The sequence below is a fragment of the Ctenopharyngodon idella genome, chromosome 7, assembly GCF_019924925.1.
Source record: "Ctenopharyngodon idella isolate HZGC_01 chromosome 7, HZGC01, whole genome shotgun sequence".
Taxonomy (NCBI): Eukaryota; Metazoa; Chordata; class Actinopteri; order Cypriniformes; family Xenocyprididae; genus Ctenopharyngodon; species Ctenopharyngodon idella.
In genome coordinates this window covers 613,583-630,495 of record NC_067226.1, presented here as the reverse complement: position 1 = coordinate 630,495, position 16,913 = coordinate 613,583, and the positions used below count along the sequence as shown (strand labels likewise).

Below are 16,913 nucleotides of genomic sequence, written 5' to 3'. Positions count from 1 at the left end.
AAGTATGCAAAAGCAGCACAAACGTCACTATGGGAAGCAGAAAGTGTCCGACTTCACGTCTCTGTTTTCAGCTCCTCCCCACCTGCACACGGCTACTCTCGCCGATCGGTTGCATCCAGCCGCAGCCAATGTCGAACACACCTATAGATATTTCACACTTGATAACACAAGACTTGTGTGTTGTGTTGGAAACACAAACGGTTTTTCACTTTTTTGTTTCGTACTGAGTGAGTTGGCTTCCTTTGGTTTAGAGGGTCTTTCTAAAAAACTGAAGCCACCGCTCTACTGATCTACAGATATGATCATGATTTTAAGAGTATAGCCCTCTTTAGGCCTCCTTGATAAACCACCCTAGGCTGAGTGGAGTGGTTTCCTCTCACTGAGAGAATATGAGGTACTATGCTGAAGCCTCCGCTCCCCCAAGCTCCAGTTAGATCATTTCTTCAAGCGCTCAGACCTCTGTGAGCCGCCTTGACAATCACACTGTGGTAAGTGAGCTGGCTTACTCTTGTCTGAGAGTCACTACATCGAATCGGCCGCTCTATTGAGCTCTAGGTGCTCTTGAGCTCCTATCATAAGGCCATCCTGACAATCACTCTGTGGTGAGTGTGTGGGCTTCCTCTCATTTAGAAAGTCATTATTCTGAAGCCACCACTTCACAGAAATCCAGGTGGACAGTTCCCCTGTAGTGAGTGAGTCGGCCTCCTCTTGCTTAGAGAGTTGTTACGATGAAACCTCCGCTCCACTGAGCTCCAGGAAGGTCATGAATGAGCGTTGTTAGGTTTCCTCTCGTTTAGAGAGTGAAAAGCACTATGCTAGAACCCCCACTCTCTAGAGCTTTGGTTAATAGCATTATCTAGCTTGTAGCCTTTTAGAGCAGGCTCTCCTGTGAAAGTCCTCTAAGATGCTTTGCTCCTGTCGGCGCCGATAGCCTAGTGGTTAGTGTGCCGAAAATGCGTTCATGGCGACCTGAGTTTGATTCCCGTCTCGAGGTCCTTTTGCCGATCCCGCCCCCCTCTCTCCACCCAATGCTTTCCTGTCTGCTCTCTACTGTTCTCTCCGAATAAAGGCACAAAAAAAAGCCCATAAATATAACTTTAAAAAAAAAAAAAAAAAAAAGATGCTTTGCTCCTGGAGCTCTGCGCCCCTTGTGTTCAACACCATATGATGCTCAGGTCGAGCCGACTAAGTACTCCCTCCTATTCAAGACAATGTTGAGTATACTCCCTTAGAGCTCAAGCATTAGCCCCAAGCTCATGCACGTGATTTTCTGAAGAAGTAGGCCCTATACAGAGGCCTTCTCGACAGTCTGGTTGCATGAGATCTGTTCCCCTTGTTTAAGGGGTAGAAAGTGATATGCTAAGTGCAGCACGTGTGGCAATGTGAAAGAGTATTACAAGCCTACATACCCCTGGTGGCTATCTCTGTTAGACTCGTTTCCAAGTAGTTGGCCCTCCTCTGGCTGCCTTGTTAGCGATCCTCCGGGTCAAGCTACATTCCTAGCACTTCTAGGTAGTTTGAGTGTCCTGGCTCCCTAGAGTACACAGATTGAGTTCACATTGCAGGCTCCGCAGGAGCCTCCCTGATTCTAGCTCCCGAGCTTGGTTAATACTCTATTCGGTTGAGGATTATAGTTTGGTCTGAAAGGTCGAGGTTCTTGTGAACCCCTTGGTAGATCAGCTCCTGATAGAACTGGAGGTACTCCTCTCATTAGGGACCCTATGTAGAGTACCCAGCCTCCATAGTGCTTTGAAAAAGAAGTACTTTGTAGATCCAGGGTCAAGCAGAGTAACTCCCCTCATTTGTAAGGGTTGGAAAGCACTATGCTGAGTCCTGCTCCCCAGGATGCCCGTCTCTTTGTCTGGCGTGAGCTGGTTACTGCCTCTTCTGCAGTTCCTCTTATTTGGTTACCTCTCATGAGGCAAGCATGGTAAGAGACTCTGTTTAGGAAACAGACAGGTTGTTGGCTAGACTAGGTCACAATTCAGACTGTTCTTAATTCATTCACAATTCATATTCATTCTTAAAGGTGCAATATGTAAAAATTGTGTCCGCTAGAGGTCGCTAGAGGCCTATTCAAAACAAAGGCGTAGCATGATGACGCCAAGTTTGAGAGCGGAATCTTGGGACATGTGGTCTTCACCTCAACGTACGGTGCAAAAGAATAGGGATAGGACTCGGGAAGAAATCATGTTCATGGATGCGATTATTAACGTTATTGTAGTATGAAGCAGAGCAGGACTGAGTGTTGTGGGAGCTGAACGAGGCCGCTGGAGCGATTGCGCAACACATGCCTCACGAACAGCGGAACTTTTATTATGCCACATAATAAAAGTCATTTGGCATAATAAAAGTTCCGCTTTTCCGGTCATGAGTATGAGGTAACACAGCTCTGTTTATCATATTAGATACATTTGAGTGTGTTGAAAAAGATGTTATAACGTTACCCTGTGCGTTCGCTCGGTGGCTGCTGTGAGACACTTGTTTGAGACACACTGCAGTAAGATAGATCGATTTTAGAATATCATATTAAATGTTGGATGGCTTGTGTTGATAAATGGCATGCAATTCATTTTAAAACGTATTGTATGATGGAGAAAATTCTGTATTACTGTTACTAAAAATAAAGCTGCATCTGATTATGCTATGTTAGCTACTTGACAAAATAGTGTTTTTCTCTGAGGCATGGTAAAGCATGGTACTTTGGTGTGTCTTTGGTGTTTCCATGGTTTCTACAAAATAAAACCGGAAACCGAGGCAGACCAAGACACAATTGACAGGCGACTCCTCACACGTCCCGGAGCCTTGGTTAAAATTGCAATTTTCTCATGATTTACAAATAGTTGGAAACATTTGGGATATTGTAAGTACTCAAGTGAACAAAATATATAACACTGGCCTAGTGGTTTTTGGATATTTTACTGCAAAAATATTACACATTGCACCTTTAATTCAGGCCTTTGACAAGTCCTTCCAGTACTTTACGAAGGCACTTTTTAATTCAGGCGTATAGCTCGGGCTGTGGCCGTAGGGAATACTAAATTCAATTCAATTCATGTTTATTTGTATAGCGCTTTTCACAATATCGTTTCAAAACAGCTTTTCAGAGAATGCATGTCAACATTACAATTTAGAGTAATCTGTTATCAGATACTGTCACTAACTAACAGTGTGTGACCAGAAGGGGGAGTGGCTCTGGCATTTCATTTGGAACTGCTATTATTGTGCTTAGTCACAGCCATTTTTAGGCATGCTCTCCCCTCAGCATGGCAGCATGAGTACTTTGTTCCCCAAAGTGTCTCAGGATGCAATGCGAGTTCCCTTTCGAAAGGTTACAGTCGTAACCCTGGTTCCCTGAGAACATGGAATGAGACACTGCGTCTCGTAGCCATGCCTCTGGGCTTCCTGTTTAGTCCCTTCAGACGAAGAAGTGGATGACATGTTCTCCAGGCGCTCCTTTATATACTTCCTGGTCGCACTAGTATGACGTCATAGGCTGTCGCCGGCCAACAGGATTGCTGTGATTTTGCAGTTGCTTCAGATACCAGTCACGCGGAGGCACTCCCCAAAGTATCTTAGGACACAGTGTCTTCACAAGCCTACTGGGTTTTTGACAAGGGAACCAGGGCGATGCTAACTTGCAGTTTGGTATACAAAAAACAGTCATCCCAGCAAAACTATTTGCTATTTGCAGTGTTTAGTTGTTAGGGGTGTGATGAGATTTTGCGATATTAAAATGTGACAATATTTCTCGTTGAGGTGAAAAGCTGTCTCGCTATATCAAGATGACGGAGTTGAGTTTGTGGTAAAACCTTTTACAGTGGTTGCAGGGCTGCCAACTCTCACACAATTGACGCTGTTTCCGCGCCACACATCCATTTTCTCACGCAGTGAAAAACATTGCAGAGCAAAGCGGACACTGACAAAGCACCGACAGATGAGACAGAGCAGGTTAGTTTTGATATGAAACAAAGTCTCAGCTTTCAAATTCTGTCAGTAAACCTACGTCAACACAGGAGAATACATCAACATGTTTCTAAATATGTGAATTGTTCATCGCAATTTCAAAATAAAAATTTAAACCCTCGTTCTCAGTTTGCATGTTTTGATGTCCACATTTTATTGTTCAAGAAACTACAGTGGCTCTAACATTTTTATCCTAAAGAAGTGACCAAATATTAAAGACAAATGGACATTTGAATTAAGGCGAGACACTACAGGTGAATAGGGATTTTTTTTAAATTAGAAGATATCACTGTGAAACTTCTTCAGTTTATTACTGGCATAAACATAAGAAAAAAATGTATTACAAGTTTTGAATAAATTTATGTTTTAATATGCAAATGAGGCCTTATATACTTAAATATATGCTAATTTGCATACATTTCCAAAAACAAAATCTGGAAATTGGAAAGGTCCAGGTTTAAAATTCTTGGTTCTATTTGTTGACATATTAGATGAAAGGGCTTTTACAGAGGGGATTCTGGATATCTTATTTTGTGCTTTAGTAAATTAGAGAATACTGACAATAGCCTTAAAAAATCTATTTTCGCCATGTTTTTTTGAGTAAAACGACCTATAACTCAGGATAGGAATGATAAATCAACAAATCCCTCTGTAAAAGCCTTCAGAATATAGATAGGAATAAAACTGTAAAGTTTGGTGTATATAAGTTCTGCTGAAGTGGAGATTTCTGACTCAGAGCAGGAGAAAAAACTCATTTTGAGAAAACGGCCTTTAAAGATATTTACTGTAATTGAAATCTATAGACGCAAATAGATAAAGTGCTATAAGATATACACTTAAAAATGTATTTTGGATGTTTTCTTTCCACCAGTCTGAAAAAACACTTTATGAAAAGCCAAAAAGTGCAAAATCTCAAAATTGACAGGTGCCTGAAAAAACAGTGTTTTTGCCTGTAGTGTCTCCCCTTAAATGTTGTTTGCTCAATATTAAATTAATTTTATCATGCTATAAAGTGTAACAACAATGATTACCAGGCCGTTGGTGCCCTCTGCAGGGGCCGTTGGTGCCTCTGTACACATAATGTACAGAATTTGAATATAATTACATTTTATATATTTAAAGTGTCATTCAATAAAACCATACAATTACTTGCTTTTGATACTTTATTTTAACCAATTATTATTGCCTCATTTTTATGTATTTTTAGTCATTTTAAAGGCTATTGTTCTAGTTTTATTACCACAAAAAATATCAGATTACTCGATTAATCGGCAAAATAATCAACAGATTACTCGAATACCAAAATAATCGTTAGTGGCAGCCCTAAATTAGTTTGCACCTGCAGTGTTTTGCATTTTGTGACTTTCAGTCAAATAAAAGTTCAGTCATATATTTTGTCATTGAAGATTTCTTAAAAATAGTGTTAAAATATAGTCTTGTCACGTTCTTGTGTACCCAATGTCGTGTATTGTCTCATCTTGTGCGCTAAGTGAATCATCATCCTTATTAGTTGTACATATCTCCTCTCACCTGATAGATTGCTTCGTCACAAGCATTCTCCAAAGCCAAGTTCACCATGGTGTTTTGAAGGGTCCGACCCATGTAGAATTCCAAAGAAAGATAGTACACACGCTAGAAGTAGAGACAAAGAAGGAGAAGGGGGGGGGGGGGGGGGGGGTAAAGACAAGATAATGAGTAAAAAAGAAGACCTTTTTTTTTTTTAATAAAAAAAAGTGTTTTTTCTACTTAACACCAACAGCTGAGAGCCATTTAGAGCAACAGTGAAGTAGGAGCCAGAAAAGCCCCTGCTGAGCAGACATCTAGTGACAAGTATTATTGTGACAGGTGCACAACACAAGCCTAATCTGTATTCCATATCTTGAGACCTCATTGACCGTCAACGCAAAACATTCAATCATTGAAGTTTGCCCAGTGACACAAGTATCATGAAGGATTTACTAGTGCACAAAAATAGCTTGTAATATCTCTTGTCTTTAAATGATAACAAATGTTATAAAGATAAGTAAGAAAGTCTGTATCTCTGGCACATTCCTCATGTAAAAATAGCAGCATTAACTGTCAGTGTTTAAGGTTATACACTCTGTCAGGGTGCCAGCCACTTGGATAGCGATGACACAAATTCCAAATACAAAAGTATCCAACCCAATTATTTTTGCTTTTTATTTTAGAATATTAAAAATTAGAAAGTATAATTTTAAATTTCCTGTAGGAATCAGGTAAGCTCCGGTTTTGTGATTACTTATGCGTTCCTTTCCCAAAGCAAAATGGCAGTTTTGGATTTATGAACAAAATATTGTCTGTGATAAACATTACTAAGTTGCTAATGAGGGCTAAAATGATTGTCTACCCCCCTTGTGAAAACCACAGACGTCCTCTTTTCAGGTTTTAGGACTGGACTACAATCTGAACATTCTAAAACGGGAAGGACCAATCACAATTATGTAAGCAAATGAACACAAGAAAGAAAACTAATCACAATAAGGTACGCATTACAACATTGTAAATCGACGGGAGATTTTTAAATAGTAATTTAAACGTGTAACGTTTATAGAAAACAATTGCGCCCCAAAATCTAAAATTATGTTTTAAAAATAGGTTTTCGTGTGAAATGTGTATATTTAGCGGTTCAGCGTTGTAATCTGAAAGATGTTTCGAATAGGCATTGCAGAAATTAGCTTGTTAGATTGTTGCTACTTGTTTCAACATATAGGCTACAAAGATTGTGCACATAGGCCTATTGATATTCCGTAAATAGTTCGCACGCTCGTCGATTCAAAAATAACAATTTGACCTTGCCAAAGGCACATAGAAAAGCTCTCCGTACATTCGTGTTAATTGATCTGCTGGACCTTGAATGAAGGCGCTCCTGACATCAGTCATGGAGAGATTATGTAACTATTGAAAATAAAAGAAAAAGAAAAAAGCCCTGCCATCTGCTGAACCATTAGCATTAAGCCTCATTTCCTGGTGCAATACAAATACCTCAATATTAAACCTGCAACAAGGATAAACATGTTTCTTTTTACATTTTGCAATGTTGCTGCTCTACTGCGCATTATATCCCCTGTTGTGTGATCCGACCCCTCCTCCCTCCTGTCAGTGGTGTAGCCTACGTGCGGCCCCCGACTGTAGGATGAAACTGCGGCATTCGGGTTTCTTACTTTCGGGTCTCTCTCGTAGTAATGCTGCTGCGTCCGGATCCATCTTCCCACCAAATGGTCGCGGACGGTGTGCGCCAGGGCGAAGTAGTAGTCGCGCTTTGTTGCAACATTACGGTCCTTAACCAAAGTGAAGTGCAGATGGCGATTAAAATTGGTCTTTAGGTCTGCGACGTTTTCAACCCCGGCGAGACCTCGCACGGAAATTTGCTTCCTCTTTTCTTGGTCCGTCAGTGGCTTGGACATCTTGTAGACTGTTGTAGGTTTCGTGCACCAGGGATATTAGTCTACGTGATGCCTGCTGCGTGTGTTGCGACGCGCGTCACCGTGATCTTCAGCTGATGCTTCAGGGTCAAGCGCGCTCATTGGCGATGCGCGCACACCCTCTCTATATAGGCAATACATGACTACTATATATTTACAGGCTGGGCGGGTCATAATAAATTAAGAATTAGAATTAACAATAAAAAGTGGAAACAACATTTTAATAATATTTAAAATGTAATCAAAAATAGAGAATCTTTGACTAAACCTTGCTAGCTAGCAATATGTCGCAGAGCTCCCTGCTTAATTTCTTTAGTAAAAAACAACCGTTTTCAGAGTGACTCCTACGGAATAACGAAGGCTGCTGCCTCTTTGCTGCCCGGATCAGAAGCGTTTGGCCAGATGGAAATATTACAGGTACCGTAAGCACTACCCCGCTAGAAATTTTACGTTCCCAGAACATTCTCAGAACGTCCCCACTGGTGTTAAGGACGTTGCCTAGTAACGTTCCCAGTACGTTCAGAGACGGTCACGATGTGGAGTTCTTTTAAGGTTTGGGGGACGTTATTTGGCGGACCTTCACAAAAATTCAGGACGTTCTCTGAACGTTTAGGGAACCATATTTTATTTGGAAATGTTCTCAGAACGTCCCTGCTGCCCTTATCAAAAAAATTGAATTGAAAATCAGAGCTAAATTGACTAACAAAAGTGGCTGTTCAAACAAAAACTAATTTTTCTTAAAAAAAAAAAAAAAAAGCTCTTTACAGGTATTTCCTGGATTATTATTATGAAACCTTTTCTTTAAAATGCAAATCTCTTGCAGTAAGTCATTAGCTGACAACAGCACATGCATGAGCTAATGTAACTACTGTATCACTGCATCAGCAACTACAGTTACTGCCTTTAAATAAAGCAACATGCAGCATAACATCAGTGTTTCTGGCTCATCACTGACTGAAGCACAGGCTCTACTCTCCAGCACAATGGTAACCTCACAAAACTCAGATAACAGAAACAGAACATTAAACACTAACAGATCTCTCTAGATCGCAGCATCTTCACTTATTACAAACCAGTCTGACTTTATTTCTTTCATACAAAACTTCTTAATGAGGTGTTGTTTTATTAAAATTTACAAATGTCACCGTTACGGAGGTAAGCGCTTGCTTTAGTTGGGCTCCTGACCCTTGACATTTTAACTTTAACGTTTCTCCAGTTGTTGTAATTGCGTGTTTCTAAAGCACATTTATTACAAAAACAATTGTGAGGAGAAAAAAAACTCTGATCAAATGGATTTGGTTGCATTGTTAATGATTTCATCATACAGTCGCCTTACTCACTGATCTCTGAATACTGTATTCTTTCATGTTGTTGTAGCCCTATGATAATGCATAAAATCCTGTCCTGCCTTGATAATTTGTAAGTTTTTGTGCAGAAATTATTCACACAGGTTCATGTGGACTCACACAGACATCAAGATTCTGCGTATGAACCTCAACAATGGTGACAAAATTTTCAGATAAACAGATCAGTTCTGAGCTTCACAAAACAAGCTACTAAAGTCACAAAAACGATTTTTGTTTATTGTCACCATTGTTGAGGTTCATACGCTGATTCATGATGTCTGTGTGAGTCTAAAAGACACTGCTCAAAACTCTGTATTAAAATTTTTTAAAAGTAAAACTCACACAAAAAAAAGAAAAAAACTAACCTTTAATTAATGCAAAACTAACAGTTAATACACTCAGAGTTTAGTCTCTGGAGAGAATCAGGACACTCCATGATGACTGAATCACCATCATTAAATAAACAGATTCATCTGATCAGAATTTCTCTCGCAATTTTTGCTGTAACAAGCGTGTTTTAGAAACACAGTTAAAGCAGCCAGGGAAAATCTAACATTAAAATATCAAGAATCAAGGACCCATCTAAAGCAAACGCTCACCTCCATAACGGTGACTTCAAACTTTATTATTTTCTATAAAACACCCACGTTGAAGGCGACATTCTCGTGTCCTTGCACAACGTTGCCTAAAAGTTCTCTAAAGGTGACGAAAATTCTGAACCTTTAGAGAACATTAGGGACGTTCCAAAAACATCCTCTTAATGAAAGTGCTGCAGTTCAAGGTTCCTTATATGACTTTAGGGGGACGTTTCATTTTGGTTATTTTATGGTCACATAAGAATGTTACAAAGAGGATATTTGGGACATTAACTAAACGTTCCCACATGGTCCTCTGTTAGTCATTTAATAACGTTCCCGATATGAGTTTAGGGGGCCGTTCTATTTTGGTTATTTTATGGTCGCGCGAGAACGTTACAAAGAGGACATTTGGGAAGTTAACAGAACATCCTATAGTAATAGTCCCCTAAATATTCCCAGAACGTCCTGAATGTTCCCTGAAGGTCCACCAAATAATGTCCCCCAACCCTTAAAAGAACTCCACATCGTGACCGTCTCGGAACATACTGGGAACGTTAAAAAATAATAATAAGCAGGTGATTGGATAGATGTGACATTTGGGTCACATCTGTCCAATCAGCTGCTGGTCAAATCATGTCAATTATTTTCATTTACGTCACTGCTAGATGGCATAGCGGCAAAATGTCCGAAAGAAAGTACGATAGCGGAGCACAAAAACGTAAAATACAAAGGATTAAAGAACAACATGACCAAGATATACTGAAAAAAAAAAAAACCTAAATTGACTGGATATATCAAGACAGGAAGTGGTGAAGTCACGCAATCCGTGAGGGAGAGATCATTGACGGCAGAAAATCCAAACATTCGCCTATCATTCATCGACCTCAAATATGGCTTATCACTTGAAACATGTAAGTAGTAGCAACTTTACAAGTCGCTCTAATGCTTGCCATAAGCCTAGTCCTAGATAAATGTGTGCTATTATTAGGCACATCAATGCTTTTGTAAAGAGCGCGCTTACTGCATGACGTGGAGGTACCACTGCGATCACTTGCGTTGAATTTAAAATACTCCGTCATTTTGGTCATACAGATAAGAGTATTGCAAACAGTAAAGGGTCCACTTTTATTTCTGTAAACTCACAATAACAGCAAAACTTTGTGCTTTTGTAAAATAATGAAAACAATCAGGATGAATTTCAGTCGTCTTGGTCAGTGAACTTGAGCATGTAACGAACATGAACCGAAACTCAGCGTAGCCTATACTTTACTCACAGACACGAGAAATATATCTATAGAAAGCTTGATTGTCTACTTTTAAATGAACCAATTCAAATAAAATAAATGTTCTCAGATTGTGTAATCCCCAGCAAACAAAGTTATGTTCTGAGAACGTTTTCCAAACGTTCTCTTTTGGTTGTGGGAACGTTATTTGAAATGTTCTAAAAACGTGGAAATGTCCAGTTTGCTTAATGTTGCTGGAACGTTATCTTAAAGTTAGCATAACATTCCTGCAACGTTCTTTCCACCTAAATTTTACCATCAATACAATGTTCCAAGAACGTTAAAATGTCCAGATTTTTAAATGTTAGCAAAACATTATTTTAAGGTTAGCATAACGTTCCTACAACGTTCTTTCCACCTAAATTTTATTATCAATACAACGTTTAAAGAACGTTGATTTGTAACGTTGAACGTTAAAATGTCCAGGTTTTTTAATGTTAGCAAAACGTTCCTGCAATGTTATTTCTACCTACATTTTATTAATAACACAACAGTCAAAGAACGTTTATTTGGAACATTCCAAGAACGTTAAAATGTCCACTTTCTTTAATGTTAAAATGTTACGTTAAGGTTAGAATAATGTCCCTGAACCATTCTTTCAACGTTATTTTTTTTATTAACACAAGGTACAACCATTCCAAGAACACAACGTGAATTACATAAGGTAATTATATAACTGCACACTTAAAATATATATAAATTAAGCTTAATCAGTAAGAATGTGTGTGTGGGGTGGGGTTTGCCAAACTAGCAGGTCCAGTCTCTTCATGCTCCGTCTGTAAAGTGAACAGATTGACTGATGTTACTAATAGTTATTTATTATTTCATAAGCATTTAATAATAATATTCATTCATTCACTTTATTTATAGAGCACTTTACAACTGCACCTGCAGACCAAAGTGCTGTACAATCAAGAAACAATTGGTGATTAAAAGATTAATATGAAGTAGAAGTACAGAATGTCACATTTTATTATTGGCTCTTTCAACACATGACGTGCACCTCTTCAAAAATGTAACAACGCGTCAATTCTACGCGAACCGCAAGCGCTGTGATTGGTCTGCTAGAACCCCTCCCTCAGGTTAAAAAACTGGCACGGAGTATTTGGAGAAGAGCGAGCGCTTTCAACTTCCATAGGAATGAAAAAATGCTCTGTTTCAGGGGACACATGCAGTCATACTGCAACAAAAGTCGCTACCTATTTGCTGTTTCTCTGCCGCTTCTGTTTGTAAGCGTCTCTGACAACGTAGCCTACATGTAAGCTGCTTCTTCTTCGGCTTTTGCCTTGATACTCAACATGACCGCGGACACTGCCTACTAGTGGTCTGCATGCACGTCAACGCGGACCCCCCTAGAAGGGCCAATAAACCCCTTTTCACATGACGTCACACAGCTTCCGTTTGGACTCGAAGCAGTGCATCCTCACTTCCGTCAGCATGTTGGAATACTAGCGCCGCTCGAATGAAGTGCACCCAATAGTTGTACATATGCCACAAATGTGGTTAGAGAATGATTGTAGTCGCCTAATTTCATGTAAATTCAAGGCAAGGTGTTTGGCAGATTTCAAACGAACTTACCGATCGGCGAGATTTGCTGCTTGAGGAGTTGAATATGGAGCACTGAAGCCGTACACTTACTGCTGCCCGTAGTAACGTGCAAACTTTGCTGTCTTTATTGCAGATGAAGCTGTTTATATGTATTTGTCAGTATTTGTGAAATAAACGCACTTTTCCGACATTTACGTGCAGAAAAAACTTTTCAATGTTCAATGTACTATGTAGGCTATTTCAGTGCCTGTATGTAGTACAATGAAGATCAAATAAGCTTATTTTTTTTAAATATCAAAAAGTCTATTTTTTCAGTTTTATTTCGATGAATATGACATACACAATAATAAAAATCGTGTTTACTAATACTATTTCTACATGAAGACTGTTAATGTTGTAAAAACTGACCCCTGTACATGGTATTTTTATTAGTAAAAAAAAAAACATTGTCATCATTCATCTCTTTATTGTAGAACAAGACTTTTTGTATGTGACATACAAAAATATACAGAGGATTTACAACAGTACTCATTGTTATAGCAGCATTAAATGAATTAAATAAAATTATTTCTCCAGGGAATAACATGAACACATACTTCCGTTTTGTATTTTCAATACACTTCTTACAAATTATACAATCTCAATATATTGCACCAGTTCAGTTTAAACTAAAATCTTCCCACCATTAATTCTTCGGAGTATTATATGTGGATGTTTCAGGTGTCCATTACTCACAAATCTCACAAGAAATAATACCGTTATCATAGCCTACCAATTTCTAAAAATAAAGATTTTTTTTTAAAGACAATATTCTTGTTATTCCAAATAGGCTAACAGATTTGTGTAGACGCACAATCATTGTGATAAAACTCTTGACAGCAATTCACGGACACAACATTGCTAAAGTTTCTTCTCGCGGAAACCCTAAGCAAGGCAGTTACAGAAAGGAAATAATAAATAACGTTATCAAAAGAAGCCGACTGTGTAAATTCTTGACATAAACAGTTCGCGTTTAAAGTTATTAAAGCATTTTCCCGAGACGTCGCCAGCGTGAAGGTAAGACGGAATAACAGATCCACTGCTTTGCGGATAGGCGGAAGTTAACTGACATCATTGTGAAAAGGGCCTATGTCCACCCACCACAGTCTCACAAAATTCTGTGGGAAACACTGTATATATAGGCTATGTATATATATATATATATATATATATATATATACACACACACACACAGTGAGAGAGAAATTACATTATAATATGACAAAGTAAATTGTAGATTTACAGTTCTCTTAAACAGTGACGGAGGCAGAAAGTGGATGGTCCAGAATAATTCGCATCATCCCATGTTTTTAAACTGGTTTAATTTGGGAGGGGAAAAAAATGATGGACCGTCCCTCAGTGGCGTCAATTCACAAAAAGTCAAGGTATGGCAAATTCAAATTACCTTATTTAATCTAACAATATTACGTGACAATATCAATTCAAGTAAATCTAGAACGAGATAATAACAAGACAAAACTGCAGTTACAACATTAACCAACAGAACCAAACCGATTAAAAAATAATAATAATAATCAAATATTTGGAAATAACCTGGCATGGTAACAGGCAGCTATATGGATAAATAAAAATAACAAAAAAAGTCAGCTCTTGCCTTACGATTCTAAAAAAAAAAAAAAAATCAATTCTGATTCGAAACTTGTGACAAACGCGCACACATTACATTAACCGGATCACTTTTTTTTTTGCGTTCATGTAAACATACGTTCAGATTCATACTTATGCACTATTCTATGACGTTTTTAAGTAGCTACAAATAGTGCGAGTAGTGCGTTCACACAGAAAATTCCAAAAAGAAATAGTGCACTTCAAATACCCGGATGATGCACTAAATTAACGGAAAAAACGAAGTGTGGAATGTTGGACACTTCATGCACTCAGCTGTCGCACCTTTAATTACATTTCTGAGGAGGAGGGGGGATCAGACTCCGATGTTTAATGACAAAATAATCTTATAAAATTCATACACTACATGGATGAGTACATAGTGCATATGTACATAGTGTATAAGTGCATAGTGTGTCATTTGGGACGCAACTATAGTGTATAAGTGCATAGTATAGTGCGTCATTTGGGACGCAACTCTTCTTTCCCAAGCGCTTGAGCTCCTGGGGCGTCTGTTGTTGCTATGCAACCATGACCTGCACTCTCCACGATGACGAGGAAGTATTAACAAAGGATTTATTGATTTCTAGCCCTTGCATTAGCTCTACTACTAGATATATTTATGGAGATAAGATATAAAACCCCCCCGTACAGCTATGATCAGCTGTTCGGCTGAGCTTTTAGTGTTTTGTTACGGAAAGGCCGAAGCTGATCGGTTGGTTCTTGTCACATGACCTGCTTGCGGCATTCTGAAAAGTTGAGAGTTTTTCATCTCAATAAGCACCTGGAAAACGCACTGCATGCGCGTCGCTTCCATCATGAGCGCGGCTGCTGCGTGCCTACATTTGAAATAACAAATTTGAGCGCCCCTGAGTCCTGTATCGACAACCGGCCATACAAGTGGCTTATATGTGTACATTTCAGAAAACCCCTTTCTCACAAATATTACATGCAAAAAACATTGCATTACCATGCCACGGCGGGCCAGACTAAACACCTATAGCTTACCTTGTATGGCTGATGTCTGTTCTAAACAAGTCAGAGTCGGCTACTACTGGCGTGTGACGTAACTGAAGAAGAGACGAATTAGCATATTCTTATTAAGAGTTTTAATGCATGAAAAAAACAAATCAAATTTAAAAAAAGTTATTGAAGAATTGTTAAACGTTAGAAAATTGTTTTATTAAAAAATAATGTATTTCCCTGGATCTGACTGGGTGGGCAAGCTGTCAATCCACCCAGGCCCACCCGTAGCTCCGCCCCAATGTACGTGAATTATTTAAACCGTTAATTAATAAATAAATAAATAAATAATTAATTAATTAATTGGCAGAGCATCGCACCGCCTGTGCACAGCTAATCATAAGGTGTGTGTTCGACTTTATCAGTTTATGACTTAAGCAGTGTATGCCATCAAAGTACCGCGGGAGCGATTCGCGAACAGACGGCTGGTTACAGTCTTCGCAGTTTCTCCAAGGCGGATGCACGAGCTCTAATGGCGACAGCTAATCCGTGCGTTTATTCTGACACATTCAGTTCTGCTAATGCTCACAAAATCGTGCTTTTACTGAAAACTCTATTCATGTAACATTAATGCTAGGCCTATAGCATAGGCCTATTTATCAAAATTAAACTAATACATGAAAGTGGAGACAATACCTCAAAAGAGGCACATTATTATCACTTTTCCAACATTTATTATTCTTAAAAGTAATGTAAATTATGTTTGCAACAATAGCTGGTTTATTGGCCTCGATAAGTCTGATTGTGTCCCAGAGGCATTAAATAATTCGTGAATATTTGTAAATATTCGTGGCTTAAACAGCTGGAAAAATGACTGTAATGCAGTTCTGTGGATGTTTTGCCCAGGCAGGGTTATTATAGTTAACAAAAACCATTAAAAACATTTATGCTAATCGAAATAATCCTGAAATATAATAAAATATAAATATTAGTTGAAAAGCTTAAACTAAACGAAAATTAGAAATGTTGCCTTGTCAATATCATTTCGGTTTTTTTTCCTGACTTTCAACCGACGCGATCATTATCATAACCGACAAGATTATATTCAATTAGAATTAAACGAAATTAGAATGGATAAGTGTCTGTCACCCATTAAAAAAAATCACAGGGGTTTAGTTTTAGCCTACATGAGCAAATAGCAGAATAAACAACAGAACATGAGGATTCATCATCATCACGCACCTGCAGCGCATCTGTGAATGGAGAAAAAATAGGATTAAATCAAATAAAATGAATAAATAGCCTGCGCGAAATTTATTTCACTTAAATAATTAACATATTAACAAAATAAAAGAAAAAAAAAATGCGAGAAGTAGGCTAGACTAAACTATATGCTGAGTTTCCGTTTATTTTTGAGAAGCAAGTTCACGGAAAGGAAACCGAGACGGTAGAAAATTCTTTTTGTTTTCTTTATTCTACAAGCAATGTTTTGTTTTTATTGTGAGTGTACAAAAATAATAGGCCTATTTAACCCTTCACAGATTCGAATGGTGTTACACTTTTGACCATAAATGTCTGAGTATTTTAAGTTGTTTAAGAAAATTCAAGTGATCGCGCCGGCGCCTCACGCGCACACACAGCATAACCTACTTGACATCGCAGCCTGTTTATTGTCAAAATAACATACAGTCAACCAAATATTTAAAAAGTTACACTGCTCATATAAAGTAGTCTGTGTACAATCAAAGCGTTTAAATAATAAATATAGGCCTAGTTTAGCATCCAAATACATAGTGAATATGGAAACATTTGGATTTGTGCCAAATTAGAGTTATAGCGCCGGTTTCTGTTTCAGTTTAGCTTTAAATGAATTCTCACATTTCAAATTTAGTAATTTTTAAAGAAATTTAAACAATACCATTTTGTGGCTCTTTAAAGTGTTGTGACAGATCGCTGAAGCGCCTCAGTTCAAGCGGCTCATGAACCGATCATCTCTTCCTAGCTAATTTATAGCATCTAATAAACACGAATGAACATAAGAAGGAATGTTGTTTCAACCGCGGAAAAACGTCAGTACACACCATTTTTCAAGTTCAAATCCACTTAACACCCCGACATAAC

General features: G+C 38.4%; 1 protein-coding gene across 1 annotated transcript in view; it reads right to left on the bottom strand.

Annotated features, from left to right (window-relative positions):
* Positions 1-7,756, bottom strand: part of pygmb (phosphorylase, glycogen, muscle b) — a 61,317-nt gene extending 53,561 nt beyond the window's left edge. The window contains exons 1-2 of the mRNA XM_051900702.1: positions 7,149-7,756; positions 5,497-5,598 (exon numbers count right to left, since the gene is read on the bottom strand). Of these exons, the coding sequence (XP_051756662.1) occupies positions 5,497-5,598; positions 7,149-7,391 (345 nt within the window). The 5' untranslated portion in view covers positions 7,392-7,756. The remainder of the gene's footprint in view (positions 1-5,496; positions 5,599-7,148) is intronic.
* Between the last annotated feature and the right edge of the window lie 9,157 nt (positions 7,757-16,913).